The sequence below is a fragment of the Phacochoerus africanus genome, chromosome 8 (genome assembly GCF_016906955.1).
Source record: "Phacochoerus africanus isolate WHEZ1 chromosome 8, ROS_Pafr_v1, whole genome shotgun sequence".
NCBI lineage: Eukaryota > Metazoa > Chordata > Mammalia > Artiodactyla > Suidae > Phacochoerus > Phacochoerus africanus.
In genome coordinates, this window is record NC_062551.1 from 17,912,763 (window position 1) to 17,932,410 (window position 19,648).

The window sequence follows — 19,648 nt, forward strand, 5'->3', positions numbered from 1 at the left end:
AAAAATAAAAAAACCCCAAAACTAAAGTTAATGTATCTTCTAAGAAAGGATCAAAATGTAACTGATGGTAACTAAGAGACTGTCAAACAAAGCATTACTTATAATAGTACAAAATCAGAAATACATGTTGGATAAATTATGGTCTACCTGTATCTAACATGCTAATGTCTATGTACTATTCATTTTGTTTATTATTGTCTCTCCACCAACTAGAATAAAGGCTGCTTGAGGACAGGGAGGTTGCTCTGTTTTGTTCACTGCTGTGTTCTTGCCTGGAACAAGACCTATCTGACATAGTAGCTGTTCAAAATAAGCAGCTGTTGAATGAGTGAATAACCGGGTTATTTGCAGCCATTAAACTATGTTGAACATTATTTAATGACTTGTTCACTAAATATATTCTAAAGCGAACAGAGTATGAAACACTACATGGGCAAAAGATATGAACAGTTTACAGAAAAAGAAATGCAAATTGCTCTTAAACATGAACATATGATCAACCTTGCTCATAAGAGAAAAGTAAATTAAAACTATACTAAAATATCACTTCCCATCTATCAAGTGGCTAAAATCCAAACATTTTTGTAACACATTATGTGTTTTGGAGAAACACACACTCTCATACATGGCTGTAAGGAACTAAAATGGTACATCCCTAAGAAGAGAAATTTGGCAATATCTAGCAAAATTACATAAGCACTTTACTGTTGGCCCAGCAATCCCACTTTTAGGAATCTATCCTATAGACAGTTACACAGACAAAAATGCAAAATGACATATACTCAAGGCTACTCATTGTAGTATTGTTAGCCAGGCAGCAGTAGGGAAGGGACAGGGTTAAATGAAAGTGTGCTTTGTTTTGCAGAAACTAATCCTTAAGTTGCATGAACTTCCAGAAACCAGATATCCCCAAAATGTTACAATGCATCCCAGCTGAGAAGATACCACTGTGCAAGAAAACACCCAAGCACCTGCTTGCTTGCAGTTTTTGACAACCAGGAATAACCTTTGTTTCATTATAATGCTTATGAATGATCATGCCTGCCTCTTCATAAATATGCATGCCCCCTAGGCTCAAATTTCCCTATTCCAGCAGTTAAGGAGATAGTGGGATTTTTTTTGGGGGGGGTGTCTTTTTGCCATTTCCTTGGGCCACTCCCACGGCATATGGAGGTTCCCAGGCTAGGGGTCGAATCGGAGCTGTAGCCACCGGCCTACGCCAGAGCCACAGCAACGTGGGATCCGAGCCGTGTCTGTGACCTACACCACAACTCAGGGCAACGCCAGATCCTACAACCTCATGGTTCCTAGTCGGATTCGTTAACCACTGAGCCACAACGGGAACTCCAGGGAGACAGTGCTTTGAGAGCTATTGTAACAAAGAACAAACATGACTCCACAATGGATATATTCTCTTAGCTCTGTACTCTGCCGCTGTACTTAGCCATGCTGCCTTGGTACCTTCCTACAAGAATGTTGCCTATGGCCTGAAATATACATAACAGTTTCTTCTCAATGTTCTGTCTCCCAGACTTGACCTTTTAAAAATACAACATTTTTGGGATATGGCAGGGGTTTGATCCCTGGCTCAGGAACTTCCACATGCTATAGGCAAGGCAAGGCAAAAAAAAAAAAAAGTGGTATGTAATAATAATGGAATACTACTCAGCCATAAAAAAGAATGAAATAATGCCATTTGCAGTAACATGGATGGACTCAGAGATTATCATACTAAATGAAGTCAGACAGAGAAGGACAAATATCATATGATATCACTTACATGTAGAACCTTTTTTTTTTTTTTTTCTTGGTCTTCTTAGGCTGCACCCTTAGCATATGGAAGTTCCCAGGTTAGGGGTTGAACTGGAGCTTCAGCTGCTGGCCTACAGCAATGCCACAGCAATGCCAGATCCGAGCTGCCTCCGCGACCTACACACAGCTCCCGGCAACACTGGATCCTTAACCCACTGAGCGAGGCCAGGGATGGAACCTGCATCCTCATGGACTCGAGTCAGATTTGTTTCCCCTGAGCTACAATGGCAACTCCCTACATGTAGAATCTTAATGATACAAATGAACTTACCTGCAAAACAGAAACAGACTTAGAAAACAAACTCACGGTTACCAAAGAGGAAAGGGGAAGGATAAATTAGGAGTTTGGGATTATTATGTATAATAACAGGGACCTACTGTACAGCACAGGGAACTCTACTCAATATTCTGTAATAACCTATATGGGAATGGAATCTGAAAAAGAATGGTTTGTATACGTATAACTGAATCACTTTACTGTATGCCTGAAACTGACACAGCATTGTAAATTAACTATACCTCAATTTTAGAAAAAAGAGAACAAAAAGAAAATTCAAAATATTCCTAAAAAAACAAATGAACCAAATAATTCTATACACTTTATGTCCAAGGTTGCCAAACGATAATCTATAGGTCAAAACTGGCCCACCACCTATTTCCATAAATAAAGTTTTATTGGAACCTAGTCATGCTCATTTATTTACATATTATCTATGGCTGCTTTTAAGCTACAATGGCAGAGTTGAATAGTGTGACAGAGACAGTATGGGTCACAAAGCCAGAAATATTTACTGCCTGCTCCTTTATAGAAAAAGTGTGCCAGCTGCTACTCTAAATCGAGTTAGCAGCATAACCGCACAGAATTATTTTGACTTGAATTTGTACATTCTGATGACAAAAACAAACAATAATCCCTTAGAAACAGTAGAGATGGTAATACAGGATTTGTTATTTTAAGATATTAGGCGTTCCTGTCACGACTCGGCGGAAATGAATCTGACTCACATCCATGAGGACACAGGTTCGATCCCTGGCCTCGCTCGGTGGTTAAGGATCTGGCATCGCCGTGAGCTGTGGTGTAGGTCACAGACGCAGCTCAGACTTGACTTTGCTGTGGCTAGGGTGTAGGCCAGCAGCTATAGCTCAGATTCAGCCTCTAGCATGGGAACCTCCATATGCCATGGGGGCAGCCCTAAAAAAGACAAAAAAAAAAAAAAGAATGGGCACAAAATGAATGAGTCCAGGATAACTTATCATGTCTGAAAGCAGAGAAGCAATGAGACTACTAGAGTCACCTCAAAGAGTCCAACAGCCAACTAGAAGTGGCTCCCACAGGCCACAAATAGAACAATTTGTGTATCAAGAATAACGAGTACTGGAATGGAAGTTCCCTTGTAATGGGTGTAGTGGGTTAAGGATCCAGTGTTGTTGAGGCAGCGGTGCTGCTACCGCATAGGTTTGATCCCTGGCCCAGAAACTTTCACATCCTGCAGGCATAGCCAAAAAAAAAACCCAAAAAAATGAGTACAATAATTAAAACATATCATATTTATAGAAAATATTACTTCAGGGAGTTCCCATCGTGGCGCAGTGGTTAATGAATCCGACTAGGAACCATGAGGTTGCGGGTTCGATCCCTGGCCTTGCTCAGTGGGTTAAGGATCCAGCATTGCCATGAGCTCTGGTGTAGGTTGCAGATGTGGCTTGGATCCTGAGTTGCTGTGGCTCTGGCGTAGGCTGGCGGCTACAGCTCCGATTAGACCCCTAGCCTGGGAACCTCCATATGCCAAGGGAGGGGCTCAAGAAAAGGCAAAAAGACAAAAAAAATAAAATAAAATATTACTTTACAATAAAATTTTTAAAAATCACTCCAGTGGCTCTGTTGTATAGCGCAGAGAACTATATCCAATCGCTTGTGGTGGAACATGATGGAGGATAATGTGAGAAAAAGAACGTGTGTGTGTGTGTGTGTGTAACTGGGTCACTTCATTGTACAGCAGAAATTGACAGAACAGGAGTTCCCATCATGGTGCAATGGAAAAAAATCCAACTAGGAACCATGAGGTTTCAGGTTCGATCCCTGGCCTTGTTCAGTGGGTTAAGGATCCAGCATTGCTGTGAGCTCTGGTGTAAGTCACAGATGCCGCGGCTATGGTGTAGGCTGGCAGCTGTAGCTCCAATTCAACCCCTTGCCTGGGAACCTCCACATGCTACAAGTACGGCCCTAAAAAGCAAACAAAACCAAAAAACAAAAAACAAACAGAAATTGACAGAACGCTGTAAATCAACTATAATAAAAATTTTTAAAAATCACTCCATTGGCTATCTTTGGAGACTGCTAAGACGTTAATGTATTATTCTAAAAATTCATCGATAAAAGAACAGAGAATGAACCTTACTGTATTAAAATACATACGTGTGTGTGTGTTTGTACCTGCACATAGAAAAAAGATCTCAAGGAGTTCCCATCATAGCGCAGTGGAAATGAATCTGACTAGGAACCATGAGGTTGCAGGTTCGATCACTGGCCTCGTTCATTGGGTTAAGGATCCGGTGTTGCCTTGAGCTGTGGTGTAGTTCGCAGATGAGGCTCGGACCTGGCGGGGCTGTGGCTCTGGCATAGGCCAGCAGCAACAGCTCCGATTGGACCCCTAGCCTGGGAACCTCCATAAGCCACAGATGTGGCCCTTAAAAAAGGGGAAAAAAAAAGGAAAAAGATCTCAAAAGCTATACCTCAAAGTATTGGATGATCTTCCTTTTTTGATTCATTATGTTACAATTTTTTCTACAGTAAATGTGTGTTGTTTCTGCACTAAAAACATACGTTTTTTTTTTTTTTTCTTTTTCAGCCACACCCACAGCATATGGAAGTCCCTGGGCCAGGGATCAAATCCAAGCTGCAGCTGTGACTTACCCTGCCGTCGCAGCAACACCACATCCTTAACCCACTGTGCCACAGCGGAAACTCCTAGAGACACATTTTAAGGTTATAAAATAGTACATAGTATAAGAGACCACTTTTATAAACAAACCAAAAAAATTTCCCAAAATGTAATCTCTGGGTAGTGGGATTAAGGTCATTAATATTTTCTTCTTTTTTAGTTTCTCTAATAATATTTTAATTAATTTATTTATTTGTCTTTTTGCCTTTTCTAGGGCCGCTCCTACAGCATATGGAGGTTCCCAGGCTAGGGGTTGAATCGGAGATGTAGCACAGCAACTCGGGATCCGAGCTGCGTCTGCAACCTACACCACAGCTCAGGGCAACGCCAGATCCTTAACCCACTGAGCAAGACCAGGGATTGAACCCGAAACCTTATGGTTCCCAGTCGGATTCATTAATCACTGCACCACGATGGGAACTCCCCTCTAATAATATTTTTAAAAGCTTTACTATAAGGAAAATTAACTACTTCCATAAAAAAAAAAAGGTACAAAAACATTTTTCTGTCAAAACAGAGAGAATCAGCAGGGTAAGATTTTCCAGTACTTCTCTAAGACTTTTCAGGGTAAGTGTTCTGACCCACTGGCAGGAGTATCTGGTTCTTCTGGCTGATATACTCCTAAAAAGGAAACGAGCATTCTCACAGCTTGCTGCCACTAACCGCTAAGATCACTACAGAATCTGTAAGTGACTTTATAAAATCTTGGAACCCAAACAGGGGTCACGAAGAAAGTGATTTAAAACAAAAGCTATTGGCTAATGTTTTCCAAGAGCCCCTTAATAAAACAGTCTTCCATGCCCTCTACTGGTGATCAAAATAAAATCCACCCAAAAATGAATACGGCGTCCTCTTAGAGCAGCTGTCCTCAGGTTTTGAGGGTCTTCCTAAGGGTCTCCCAGAGAGTCTGCAAGGTCAAAGCTATTTTCTTATTAAACTACGACATCATCTGCCTTTCATGCTCTTGTTTTCTCTTGAGTGTATGAAGGGTGAAAAATTCATTGATAGGAGTTCAGATTCCATATTATAACTAACTTGAAATTACCTCTTGTCGAGTTATAAAAAGGGATACACACTATTATCTGAAAAGATGATTGAAATCTCCTCCTTTCCAACTCTTTACCTACGTGAGCCTACATTTTCTTCAATTTCAATCAGAACAACCTGTCATGACAAACTGAACACAAAAGCAAATATGAAAATCCAGCTCTCTTCTAGTAAGTCAGACATTAAGGTGATTTACAAAAATGTGAAACAATGACAAATAAATGTAAAGCAACGTCACGCTTCCCGCTAGGTTATTTTATTTTGCAAAATGCATTTTTCATCAAAAATGTCATTGTGTTAACAAGTTATTGTTATATTTAAATAAATTTAAAAGGTTTCTCTTAAAGTCTCAATGTCTAATACAGTAATTATTGATACACATAACCCACATAAAAGCTCTTTTAAGTCCTTAACACTTTTTGTCTTTTCTTTTTTTGGTCTTTTTTAGGGCCGCACCCATGGCACATGGAGGTTCCCAGGCTAGGGTTCTAATCGGAGCTACAGCTGCTGGCCTACACCACAGCCACAGCAACGCAGGATCTGAGTCACGTCTGCGACCTACACCACAGCTCACGGCAACGCTGGATCCTTAACCCACTGAGCGAGGCCAGGGATCAAACATGCGACCTCCTGGTTCCTAGTTGGATTCGGTAACCACCAAGCCACGATGGGAACTCCACTTAACATTTTTTAAAAAGAGTGTGAGAATGCTGAAACCAAAAAGTTTGAGATCTGCAGCCATAAAACAATGTTTTCCAAATTACAGCCATACAGTTTCTGTAATTTTTGCCATTTATCCAAAGACTAGCTGGATTGTTTTTTGCTTTATTCGTTTATTTCTTCAAATTAAATCTCTCTTTTTTTTTTTTTTTTGCTTTTTAGGGCCAAGCTTGCAGCATATGTAGGTTCCCAGGCAACGTGTCTAATCTGAGCTACAGCTGCCAGCCTATACCACAGCCACAGCAACTTGCGGTCTGAGCTGCATCTACAACCTACACCACAGCTCACGGCAACGCCAGATCCTTAACCCACTGAGCGAGGCCAGGGATTGAACCCGTAAACTCATGGTTCCTAGTTGGATTCATTTCCTCTGTGCCACAACGAGAGTTCCCCCCTTTTCTTTTTTTTTGCCTATGCCTGCAGCATGTGTAAGTTCCCAGGCCTGGGACTGAACCAAAGCCACAGGAGCAACCTGAGCCACAACAGTGACAACACCCTATCCTTAACCACTAGGCCACCAGGGAGCTCCCCAAATTAAATCATTTAAAATTTAAAGTGGTAATAGTTAAAATACTGTCCTAAGGGCTCTATGTATTTAATTCAATCCTCACACCAACTCCGTGAGGAATGGAGTATTATATTATTCTTATTTCCAGATGAGGAGACCAGGGTTAAACTATTTGCCCCAGGGCTTATTCATCTCTGGCAACCTGACTCCAGATCCCAAGTTCTCAATCACTATACTATGCTTTCAGCCTCAAAATGTTTCTCTACCGACTGTCTAAAAATATCCTTATCATACTTTGGGAAATGCTGCCCTCAAAAACAGCATTATTTATTCTTCCCAATCACCAAGTTAAATGTTTATGCTGTATGACATTTAAAAGCAGAATTCCTGAAGTTTCCTGGTGGTTCACCAGGTTAGGGATCCGGTGTTGTCACTGCTGTGGCTCAGGTCACTGCTGTGGTGCTGGTTTGATCCCTGGCCCTGGAGCTTCCACATGCCTCCTGTGGAGCCAAAAAAACAGAGTTTTGATGAATATATACTTAGTATAGAAAGTTTTTTTTTTTTTAGGAAAACTACTGCTGAGATGATCCTAAGCAAAACTTCATTAACCCTTTAAACTTCTGTGTAACACACCTTTTCACTAATCCCGTTCAAATTCTACCTGACGCACTTTTTTTTTTTTTTGCTTTTTAGGGCCACACCTGTGGCATATGGAAGTTCCTAGGCTAGGGATTGAATTTGAGCTGCAGCTGCTGGCCTATGCCACAGCAACGCGGGATCCAAGCCACATCTGCAACCTACGCCACAGCTCATGGTAACTACCCACGGAGCCACGACAGGAACTCCCTTAACACACTTCTTAATAATGCAGGTGGGGATTTTATTCTTATTTTCCCTATAACTGAGAAAAGCATGGAAAGGAGGGGAAGAGAAAACATTATGCAGCAGAGCTTCTGATGACTTGAAAGAGAAAGACTTGGTATCTTACTTCCTTTCTGTCTATTCAATTCTCACCTGGACTGAAATCTTCCTCTTGCAGCCTTTCACAGCTCCAGCCCTGGATAATTCCTTCTTGATGCAGTTGCTATCTGTACCATTCATTCACCACGGCTATGATCCTGCCAAGGTCAATGTCTTCAGTCTATATGTATAATACCATCTCCCCAAACAAACAAGAGGCTTCTTGTTGTATATATTTCTACCTCCAAAAGCACTGAGAGGACCCTTGATCATGCCCTCGCCCACAGCATGGTAGGACCTAACCAGCTGAAGCCGTGTTGGAAGCCCGTCGGTCCTGGGGCCAAGAGCCAGATAAGGCAGAGCTCTGGATGGCCTGTGATTAGATAGATGACTTCTGATCGTTTCATTTCCCTTGCTGAGCTGCAATTTCCAGGTCCCTTTATTCACATAAAGGATTTTTCCATTTGGAGGGAAACATGATAGAGGTAACCTTGTCTGGGACTTTTTTTTTTTTTGTCTTTTTTTGCTATTTCTTGGGCTGCTCCCGAGGCATATGGAGGTTCCCAGGCTAGGGGTCAAATCGGAGCCACAGCCGCCGGCCTACGCCAGAGCCACAGCAACGCAGGATCCGAGCCACGTCTGCAACCTACACCACAGCTCACGGCAACGCCGGATCCTTAACCCACTGAGCAAGGGCAGGGACCGAACCCGAAACCTCATGGTCCCTCGTCGGATTCGTTAACCACTGCGCCACGACGGGAACTCCCCTTGTCTGGGACTTTCTGCGCTTCCCGAACTCGGATGTCTGTTTCCTATCACAGAATTCTACTATGCTACTTTGTTTGCATCTATCAAGTTGATCCCATGCCTTTCCTAAATTTATAAGGTGGAAATCAAATGATCAGTGTCTGAGGGAGACTGAGCAGAGGCCCAAGGACACAGCAAATATCAAAGTCATCACACAAACATCAACCCCACAGAGCTCCTAAAGACCAGAATCTGAAGAAGCAAAAGAAGGAACAAACTGCCTTTAAAAGGACATTAGTCACATATATCCCCTGCAAGAGTATATCGAAGGGCTTGTTTCCATTGATTTTGACAAGAGACGCTACCAAGGAACTTTAGTTTTCCAATGTAATCGAAATAAAACTATTACAGTGGCATTGTAATGTATTTTCCCCGACCATCGCTGAGGTTGGGTGCCTCTTCCTATGTAAAATGATTGTTTTTATTTATTTTACAGTGAAATTTAATATCATATGTTCCAAATAGTTGTATTTGGTCACCTCTATTTTTTTTCCTCTTGATTGAGAGGCAATTCAAATATACTTTATAGTGGTGGTATCTTCCCACAGCATCCTTCCAAGCCCACTACTGTCCACACGGTCAATAATAAATCTGCCAAGGACATTTTCACAGGTCATCCACCACTCAAGACACCTGACGGGGAGGGTCATCTGCCTTGCACAGCCTTACATCAAGAGCTCTGCACAGAACTCTCCGCACTCAACTTGTAGACCAGAAAAAGGACAAGGTGAGGAACTCATCATTATGTCACAACCTGCACCCCAGCACATGGGTCAGTGCCCAAACATCACTGCTAAGCTGACAGACAACAGGCCTGCTCTCTTCTCCTATGATGTTTGCCAGCTTGCCACCAAGTCCATGTCTGGACCATGTTTCGACCACAATGCACAAGTCAAGTGTCCTGACGGACCCAAGGCCCAGACCAGAGCCTGTGAGACAAAAATGTAATCAGGACTCCAAACTCAGGCACCAGGCAAGAAACCTGCCATGGTTTCCATTCGGATTTGCTAGATCCTCCCCCTCCATCCTACAACCCCTTCCCTCCCCCCCAAAAATTAAGTCCATTCGATCTTCTGAGGATACTCAAGAGACCTGATCTATGGAATTGTCCATAGTCTTCTTCATTCTCTTCCCAATACAAATGGACTTGGATACAAACAGGTGCACCGCATGACCATACAGACACCTGCCCCAATGCTAAGTGTTAACTCCCAGCCTCTACCCAACTCACCTCACCTGAGCCCAATCCAGGCCTGCACTGTCCCCCACCCTCACCATCTCTGCACATTCCAGACCAACCCCCTGGAATTGTCCTCATGGTGGGACAAAGGACGGGTGAGGTGCTCCAGGCTCAGAACAACTCATTTCATCCTCCTGAGAAGCCTCCTCCTACAAGTCAGGTGTTTCACATCGTGGAGGATCAGTGATACGGACCCATGTCCCGGTCCATGTTCTCCACGAGGGTCTTCCCGTCTCCCCCTCTGCGGAGAGTGACTCACCCCCATGGCGGGGAAGACAGCCTCCAGTCTAACACGACTTGGAAGTGACCACTCAAGTCAAAGAAGAAAAGAGCAGAATTTGTCCCATGAATTAGCCCTCCCTCCCCCAACTATGGTATACGTAAAAATTTCAGAACACCAAGTAATATGGAGGGTTCCACAGGCCATTTCATGTAATGTCATGAATTATGTTAATTTAACTTATATCTTAAATGGAGGTTACCAAACTGTCATATAAAGTGTTTCATAAATTAGAAAAAATTTTAATTCTTTACTAATCCTTTTATAATATATTAAATCATGCTGTACATCTCAAAAAACAAACAAAAAAACCCCAACCAACCAACAAACAAAAAAGCACTGAGGATAGAATATTATATATAGCTGATTCTCCGTAAATATTACCTCAAAGGTAGTTGATTTAAAGACAGATTGAAAGCAGGGATAAATTAGGAGTTTGGGATTAACATATACACACTCCTATATATAAAACCGATAATCAATAAGGACCTACTGTATAGCACAAGGAACTCTCCTCAATAATCTGGAATAACCTATATGGAAAAAGAATCTCAAAAAGAATATATATATATATATATACACACACACACACAACTGAATCACTTTGCTATATATCTGAAACTAACACAACATTGTAAATCGACTATACTCCAACACAAAATAAAAATTAAATTAAAAATAAAGACTAATGGGGAGTGCCCGTCACAGCTCAGTAGAAATGAATCTGACTAGCAGCCATGAGGACACAGGTTCAATCCCTGGCCTTGCTCAGTGGCTTAAGTGTCCTGCACTGCCATGAACTATGGAGTAAGTCGTAGGTACTGTGGCGTAGGCCGGCAGCTACAGCTCCGATTCAGCCCCTAGCCTGGGAACCTCCATATGCTGTGAGTGTGGCCCTAAAGAGACAAAAGACAAAAAAGACAAAAAAAAAAGACAAATCAAGAGAAGTTTAATCTAGCTGGATGTGTTTTTTTGGTCTTTTTTTGTCCTTTTTAGGGCCACACCCGCAGCATATGGAGGTTCTCTGGCTAGGGGTCCAATCAGAGCTGTAGCCGTCGGCCTACGAAAGAGCCACAGCAACGCCAGATCCGAGCCACGTCTGTGACCTACACCATAGCTCACGGCAATGCAAGATCCTTGACCTGCTGAGCAAGGGCAGGGATCGAACCCCAAACCTCATGGCTCCCAGTTGGATTCGTTTCCGTGACGGGAACTCCTAGCTGGATGTGACGTTAACAAATATTTTCATCTTGTCTCAGCATCCTGTGTCCATCAGGGACATGTGAAAACTTACTGTGCACAGCTATCTTTTAATTCCCTCAGCAGCTGATGTGATAAAAGAATACAGCAGATGGAGTTCCCCTTGTGGCGCAGCAGAAACGAATCCAACTGGGAACCATGAGGTTGCAGGTTCAATCCCTGGCCTCGCTCAGTGGGTTAAGGATCCAGCATTGCCGTCAGCTGTGGTGTAGGTTGCAGGCACGGCTGGGATCCTGCGTGGATGTGGCTGTTGGCATAGGCTGGTGGCTACAGCTCCGATTAGACCCTTAGCCTGGGAATCTCCATATGCCGTGGGTGCGGTCCTCAAAAGACAAAAGACCAAAAAAAAAAAAAAAAAACAGCAGAAAGATTCACACAATATATAGCAGATTGTGCAAAACATCATTTTACCCCATTACTTGTGCTTTTTCAAATAGGAAGGCTTGAATTCTCCTAAGCTAAATGCGTACACGTATGTAACTCCGCAACAAACTCTTTGAGAGTGAGAGGGTCTTTCAAGAATGAAATGTGTGCACTTTATGACAGATGACTACTTTCTGATTTTTTTTAAAGTTTTTACTAATTTATCCTTGTTCTCAGTCATATCCTAAAGAGCTGCAGTTGCTAAACAAGTCATCTCTCAATCAACAAGTTAAAATTGTATCTTGCAGTTTATTCTTCATTGAGGCAAAGCAGTATAGCTACCATACTACAGTGGAAGGCGTCTGAGTTCAAATCCTAGCTCAACCACTTGGCAGATTGGCACTGGTCAATTTCAAACTTACCTGAGCCTTGGTTCCTTCATCTGTAAAATGGAATACAAGTAATACCTATGTCACGGGATTGTTGTGAGGATAAAAACATGTATATAAACAACACACTATAGGGACCAATACTTAGTAGGCAATTACTAACTTCTTTTCACTTGTACCAGGTATGGTATGTTTTGGGAGTTTTCGCAGGGGTGTTTTTTTGGGGGGGGAGGAGGCGCGTCATCTCAAAATCATGTACCTTACCCTGCTCACTCTACAAACCCCTCCTCCAAAATATGCTCTAATTATACGCAGATAACCTCAGCTCCATACTGTATTCACATTATTACTTGCCTTGGTCTTGGAAGGGGGAGGGTTCGGTAGATCTTGGTTCTGGGTTCATGTTTTGCCTCTAAATTGACCAAACGATCTTGGTCAGGTTACTTAATCTCTTCGGTGAGCCGAGAGTGTCCTCAGCTGTAGAAGGGGGGCGCCAGGCTTCTCCACCCGCAAGGTCCCTTCTCATTCTAAATTGGAAAGATCTTAGCAACTCACTGGGAAAGAGGAATAGTGACTGTAAATCCCTACCACCGACCGTAAATCCTAAATCCTCTCCCTAAAACGCAGCTCAAACGTCACTGCTGCCTTTTTTCTGGACTCCTTGGCACTTTGTACAAATTTCCAGGGTCCACATTAGACCCTGCGCCTTCAAGAGGTTAGGACCGCTCTGAAGCCTTTAGGGCTGCGGCAAGGACGAAGAAACCACGCACCCAAGGCGCTGCACACAGTGAAGGTAAGCGCTGGTTCGTGTCAGTATTCAGCGGATCCCATCCCTCCTTGAGCCTCGGTTTTCTCAAGCGCAAAATGAGGCAGGACAGACCCTGCCCAAAGCCCCCCGGTGCGGGGCGGGACAGCCTCAGAGCCCGGGTGGGGGTCCCGGTGAGGGACGCCGCGGAAGGAAGGACAGCCCTGGAAGACCGGCGGCCCTGAGAGTCCCGGGTGCAGCCCTGCGCCGAGACCCGTCGTCTCACCTCCCGGGCTCAGCAGCAGCTTCAGCGCCTCCAAAATCCGCTCCATCCCACACGTTTCCAGAGCCCTGCCGCCTGCTACTTGTCGGGCCGCCGCCATGACTAGAGTGGGACGCGCGTCTTGCGACCTGCGCAGGCGCCTGCGCGGAGCGGCATGGTCGCCATGTTGAGTGCGGCCAAGGAGCTAGGGGCGGGGCCCGCTCTGACCCGAACGCCCGGTTTAGGAAGAAACCTTTCCTCGAAGTGGGAAAAATTAAAAACCTAACCCAACCTGCCTACACGTACAATTTCAGAGAATATGGTTAACTTTTGTATAAAGAAGAAGAGTGACAGAAGTCGTTTATCATGAAATAATATGCATTTCATTATGAAAATATTCTACTTGGGTAGCGAAGCACTGAAAGACATAATGAGGTAAACAGATGCTGTACCTTCTTATAATGAAGTTCGGATATGCAAAACAGTATCCAGCTGAGTATTGACGAGTTTCTTTATTAGTGATTTTTTAATTTTTATTTTTTTAAGGTTTTAATTAATTCATTAATTTTGTCTTTTTAGGGCCGCAACCACCGCATATGGGGGTTCCCAGCCTAGGGGTAGAATTGGAGCTATAGCCGCTGGCCTACACCACAGCCACAGCAACGTCAGATCCGAGCTGTGTCTGTGACCTACGCCACAGCTCAAGGCAACGCGGGATCCTTAACCAATCCTCATGGATGCTAGTCAGATTCATTTCCACTTAGCCACGTGGGGAACTCCTATTAGTGATATTTTAAAACAAGTGTTAAATAGCAACATCCATTTTGAATACATAGCTACAAATATTGCCATTGGTGGAGTTCCCATTGTGGCTCAGCAATAACCAATCTGACTAGTAACCATGAGGAAGCAGTTCCATCCCTGGCCTTGCTCAGTGGGTTAAAGATCCTACCTTGCGGTGAGCTGTAGGTTGCAGACACTGGCTTGGATTGGCATTGCTCTGGCTGTGTCCTAGGCCAGCTGCTGCAGCTCCAATTTGACCCTTGGCCTGGGGACTTTTATACGCCTCAGGTGTGGCCCTAAAAAAGCAAAATAAATAAATTAATTAAATGTCTTTGGTGATATGATTTCTTAAATGGACTAAATAAAGTTCCCAGTAAAAGTTTGATCTTTGCTCTATTTACATCCACTCCTGGAAAAATCAGTGTCTCTAAAAATCCGGCCCCATCAAAATTGCATTAATTTGTAAAACAATGGGTTAGAGAGTCATATAATCAGAAACAGAGTTTCACCCACAGGAATCTTGGTTGGAACACTCAAAAGTCATGTCTGGGAGTTCCCATTGTGGCTCAGCAGGTTATGGGCTGGACATTGTCTCTGTGAGGATGCAGGTTTGTCCCCTGGCATCATCAGTGAGTTAAGGATCCCAAGTTGCCGTAAGCTGCAACTTACCTTATTCCACTTACCATCGGCATTTCACTTAACCATCGTGTTTTCAGGGTTCATCTGTGCTGTAGCATGTGTCAGAACTTCCCTCTATTTGAAGGCTGAATCATATTTTATGATATGAATAGATCACATTTTGTTTATCTCCTCATCTATCCATGGCACCGTTATCTCCACCTGTTGGGTATTATGACTAATGCTACAATGAACATGGTTGTACAAATATCTGTCTGAAACCCTGCTTTCCAATTCTTCTGTATGTACCCATAAGAGGAACTGATCAGATTGTTTTCCACAATCTGTACTTCACATCCCCACCAGCAATGCACAGGGGTTTCAGTTATTGCCACCATGTCTCTGCTTTAAGTGGTAGCCATCCTAATAGATGTAAAGGGGTACCTCAGTTTGGTTTTGACTTGCATTTTCCCCAGTGATGTCCAGCATCTTTTCTTTTCAGTGCTTAATGGCCATTTGTATTAAAATCCTTTGCCAGTTTTTGAATTGGGTTTTTTGGGGTTTTGCTACTGAATTTTAGAAGTTTTCAAAAATATTTTCTGAGCATGTGATTTGCAAATTCCTTTCAGTGCTTAATGGCCATTTGTATTAAAATCCTTTGCCAGTTTTTGAATTGGGTTTTTTGGGGGTTTTGCTACTGAATTTTAGAAGTTTTCAAAAATATATTCTGAGCATGTGATTTGCAAATATTTCCCCCATTCTGTGGGTTACCTTTTTACTGTTGGTGTCCTTTGATACACAAAAGCTTTTATTATTATCATTATTTTTGCTTTTTAGGGCCACACCTGCGGCATATGGAAGTTTCCAGGCTAGGGGGTCAAATCGGAGCTGCAGTTGCCGCCGGCCTATGCTGTGGCGCCAGATCTGCGACCTACACCACAGCTCATGGCAACGCCGGATCCCCGACCAACTGAGCGAGGCCAGACACTGAAACTGCATCCTCATGAATACTAGTCAGATTAATTTCTGCTGTGCCACAATGGAAATTCCCCAAAGCTTTTAATTTTAATGGACTTTTGTTGCTTGTGTTTTACTCTTTGTGTCATATCCGAGAATCATTGCCAAATCCAACACCATGAAGGTTTCTTTCCCTGTTTTTTTTTTCTAAATTTTTATAGTTTTAGCACTTATGTTTAAGCCATTGATCCATTTTGAGTTATTTTTTATATGTGATATGAAAGATAAGAAAGAAAATTCAACTTCATTCTCTTGCTTATGGACATTCGGTCTCACCAACACCATTTGTTGGAAATACTGTCCTTTCCCCATTGAATGACCTTAGCACCTTTGTCAGATATTTGACCATATACACAAAGATTTATCTCTGACTTACTTGCCCTCAACTTATTTTGAAATATTTTAGTGTTGCAACAGAACAAAGGGTGAGGGAAAAAATGTAATTGTAATGTATACATGTAAGGATAACCTGACCCCCTTGCTGTACAGTGGGAAAATAAAAAAATTATTTAAAAAAAAAATATTTTAGACCCGGAGTTCCCATCATGGCTTAGTGGTTAGCCAACCTGACTAGTATCCATGAGGACATGGGTTTGATCCCTGGCCTTGATCGGTGGGTTAAGGATCTGGCATTGCTGTGAGCTGTGGTGCAGGTTGCAGAGGCAGCTCAGATCCCGCATTGCTGTGGCTGTGGTGTAGGCCAGCAGTAGCTCCGATTGCACCCGTAGCCTGGGAACCTCCATATGCCATGGGTGTGGCTGTAAAAAAACAAAAGACAAAAAAATATATATTTTTTAAACGCAAGGAAAAGTCAAACTATTACATGAACATTTATGTATGCTTCACCTAGATTCAAGCATTGTGAACTTTTTACCACAATTACTTTGTATTTTTAATGGCTGTACCTGCAACATCTGGAAGTTCCTGGCCAGAGACTGAATCTGAGCCACAGCTGCAACTTACACCACAGCTGCAGCAATGCCAGATCCATTAACCCACTGCACTGTACTGGGGATGAAAACTGCACCTCTTCAGCAACCCAAGCTGCTGCAGATTCTTTTTTTAAATTTTTTATTTTATTTTTAGGGCCACATCCACGGCAATGTGGAGGTTCCCAGGCTAGGGGTTGAATCAGAGCTGCAGCTGCCAGCCTGCACCACAGCCACAGCAACACAGGATCCAAGCCATGTCTTTGACCTACACCAGAGCTCATGGCAACTCCTGATCCTTAACCCACTGAGCAAGGCCAGGGATTGAACCCGCAACCTCACAGTTCTTAGTTGTGGGGGCTGTCCCATGTATTGTAGCATGTTTAGCAGCATCCCTGACCTTGACTTGATGCCAGTAGCATGTCCCCAGGCTTGACAATCAAAAATATCCCCAGAAATTGCCAGTGTCCCCCAGAAGGTGCCCTGCCCCCCACCACTCTCCGTGGAGAACGGCTGGCTGTGCTAACTCTGCTGACTGCCAATGTCATTTGAAGCCCTGCTTCCTTCTATCCCTCAGCACAATCCACAGTCGCCTGCCATTCTAAAGAGAATTTTATAGGTCTTACCACACACCACATGGATGGATATTCTTCAAATAAAGTGATCTTATGAGTGCAGTCTCCCCCTGTCTTGCCCCAACAGAATGACACAAAGTTCAAGAGAAGTCATTTTAATAGGAAACTTCTTTTCGTCTATGTTTCAACTGAACTCAATTCCCATTTGTCTGGCCTGGAATTGTGGAAGCAAATAAAGCAAGTGTGACAATGGTTTAACAAAATTCTTTAATAAAATTTATAAAAATGAATATTTAAGAATAATTTTTTCAGCTTGAATTGTTTTTCTTTTCCACTCCCAAAGAAAATACAAAATTATCAGCACCCACGCAATATACTCGCAAAACTACAGTGACATTCTCTACACAGAACTACATTAGAGTTTCAACTGCTGAAAAATCAAGACAATTCCCTGAGGTGATTGCAGGGATGGCTTTTTCTTCTGAAAACAGTTGAGAGATAGGGAGGCAATTTAAAGTTCTTGTCTGTGGTTGTGAAAACATTCTTGAAGGTTGCATTTCAACTAAAAAGAAGATCCAAATTAAGGTTCTCCCTACCTCCGCCTCCCATTGCTAACACCTTTTGGGGCAGTGTTTTTCTTCCATTTCCTAGGGGGGAAATCGCATTTTTAAAATATTTTCAAGTTTTTACACACAGTGGGAATTTGAGGGCAAACGTGTCCCCACCAGCTAGCATTTTCTGCAGACATCAACAAAAGCAGGCACTTGGGGATTCTGTGCTTCGGGTACTAACCACGGGACAAGGTAGGAAACACATGTTCAGATTCCTCCCTTCTTCAGAATTTTCAGGGCTGGAGCGACCTTAACCATCCTTGGCCTCAGTCAGCTCAGTTGCCAGGCTCAGGGACAATCTTCCCCTGTCATCTCCAAGCCCCCTTTTCACCTTTCCCCTCTGCTGTGACAAGCCATCTTCTGTCTTTGGCTGCAGTACTTCAGGCACTATTGTGAGTCCCGGAATCTCTCTCTCTTTTGTTTTAGGGATACATTTCAGTGGCACCTGAAAACTCATCAACTTTTCTGGTCTCGTCTCCCTACTTAGAACCAGAGTACCCCATGAATAACAGTCACTTAACAAATACTCTTACTCAGAACAAGTAAATAGGATAGGTAACCATTTCAAGTTAAGTACTCAGGAAATGAAAAAGGCAAACTGTTAAAGAGTACACAATACCCACTCAGTGTGTGGCCAGACTAAGACATGAACCTCTTTTCCTAAAAGGGTCCGATAATTTCTGTGTCAGAGAAATGTAATAGAATTCAGAAGGAGTAAGGGTGGATATTCGAACATGGGGCACTGCTGACGTGATGGGAGGCACAAAAGCACACTCATTTCTCATATATACAACAGGGAAATGGACCCCTGCCCTTCCTTTTAAAAATGAGCCAAGGCCTTTTAAGGAAACCTGCAAGTTACCAGCAGAACCTTCAGAGGCTGAAGCTATCCTTTGGAAATACTAAAATTTGGGGGGCTTTTGGACATCATCACCATGTAAAGAGTGATGAAAGGAAAAAAAGATTGAAGGAACAAGTCAAAATCGTTCTAACACACAGAGATTAGATCTAGAAAGTGGAAATGACAACTATCCTAACTGCATCACAGATCACGGCATCTCTTCTCCAGAAAGGGAGGGGAGCTGGAAAACTGCCAGGAACATTGTCCCTGCATTTCCCATCACATGAGCGTAGGGACCCATCTCTGCCATCGGTCTGGGGTCCCCTAGTCGTCCTCACCGCCTCCATACATGTCCGCCAGCTTCTTGAAGCGATTGCCCCACTCGTTCAGGTAGTCATAGTCCTGGTCTTGGTCCGACTCCGAGGAGTTCAGGGAGCTCAGACTAGCAGCTTCAGAACCACTGCCTTCGTAATCAAACACCAGCAGAGAGTCATAAGGTGGGGCAGTGGGGTCACTATCAGCTGCCTTCAGGTTCTAAAGAAGGAAGAGGAGAGGACCTTTCAGTGAGAGGAATCAGACACCTGTCCTCCTAGGCAAGATGCCTTCTCTCGGTGCATAAAGCAAAGCATTACTGGGTAACAAGGCAACCATCCTGCAGAGCGCCCGGAGCAGTTAACACCCACAAGGTCAATTATACAAACTGGAATGGACAAGGACATTGTCAAGGAAGAGACAAAGTAGCTAGAATGTTTTCCTCCTAAAGAATGGTAAATTAGGGAGTTCCCATCGTGGTGCAGTGGGTAACGAATCTGACTAGGAACCATGAGGTTGCGGGTTCGATCCCTGCCCTTGCTCAGTGGGTTAAGGATCCGGTGTTGCCGTGACCTGTGGTATAGGTTGCAGGCACGGCTCGGATTCCACGTTGCTGTGGCTCTGGCG

General features: G+C 43.3%; 2 protein-coding genes across 2 annotated transcripts in view; both read right to left on the minus strand.

The window, feature by feature from the left end:
- Nucleotides 1-13,514, minus strand: part of TANGO6 (transport and golgi organization 6 homolog) — a 199,039-nt gene extending 185,525 nt beyond the window's left edge. The window contains exon 1 of the mRNA XM_047790702.1: nucleotides 13,360-13,514. Within this exon, the coding sequence (XP_047646658.1) occupies nucleotides 13,360-13,456 (97 nt within the window). The 5' untranslated portion in view covers nucleotides 13,457-13,514. The remainder of the gene's footprint in view (nucleotides 1-13,359) is intronic.
- Nucleotides 13,515-17,515: 4,001 nt separating this feature from the next.
- CDH1 (cadherin 1) overlaps nucleotides 17,516-19,648 on the minus strand; it is an 81,796-nt gene continuing 79,663 nt past the window's right edge. The window contains exon 16 of the mRNA XM_047790554.1: nucleotides 17,516-19,243. Coding sequence (XP_047646510.1) covers nucleotides 19,034-19,243 — 210 coding nt within the window. The 3' untranslated portion in view covers nucleotides 17,516-19,033. The remainder of the gene's footprint in view (nucleotides 19,244-19,648) is intronic.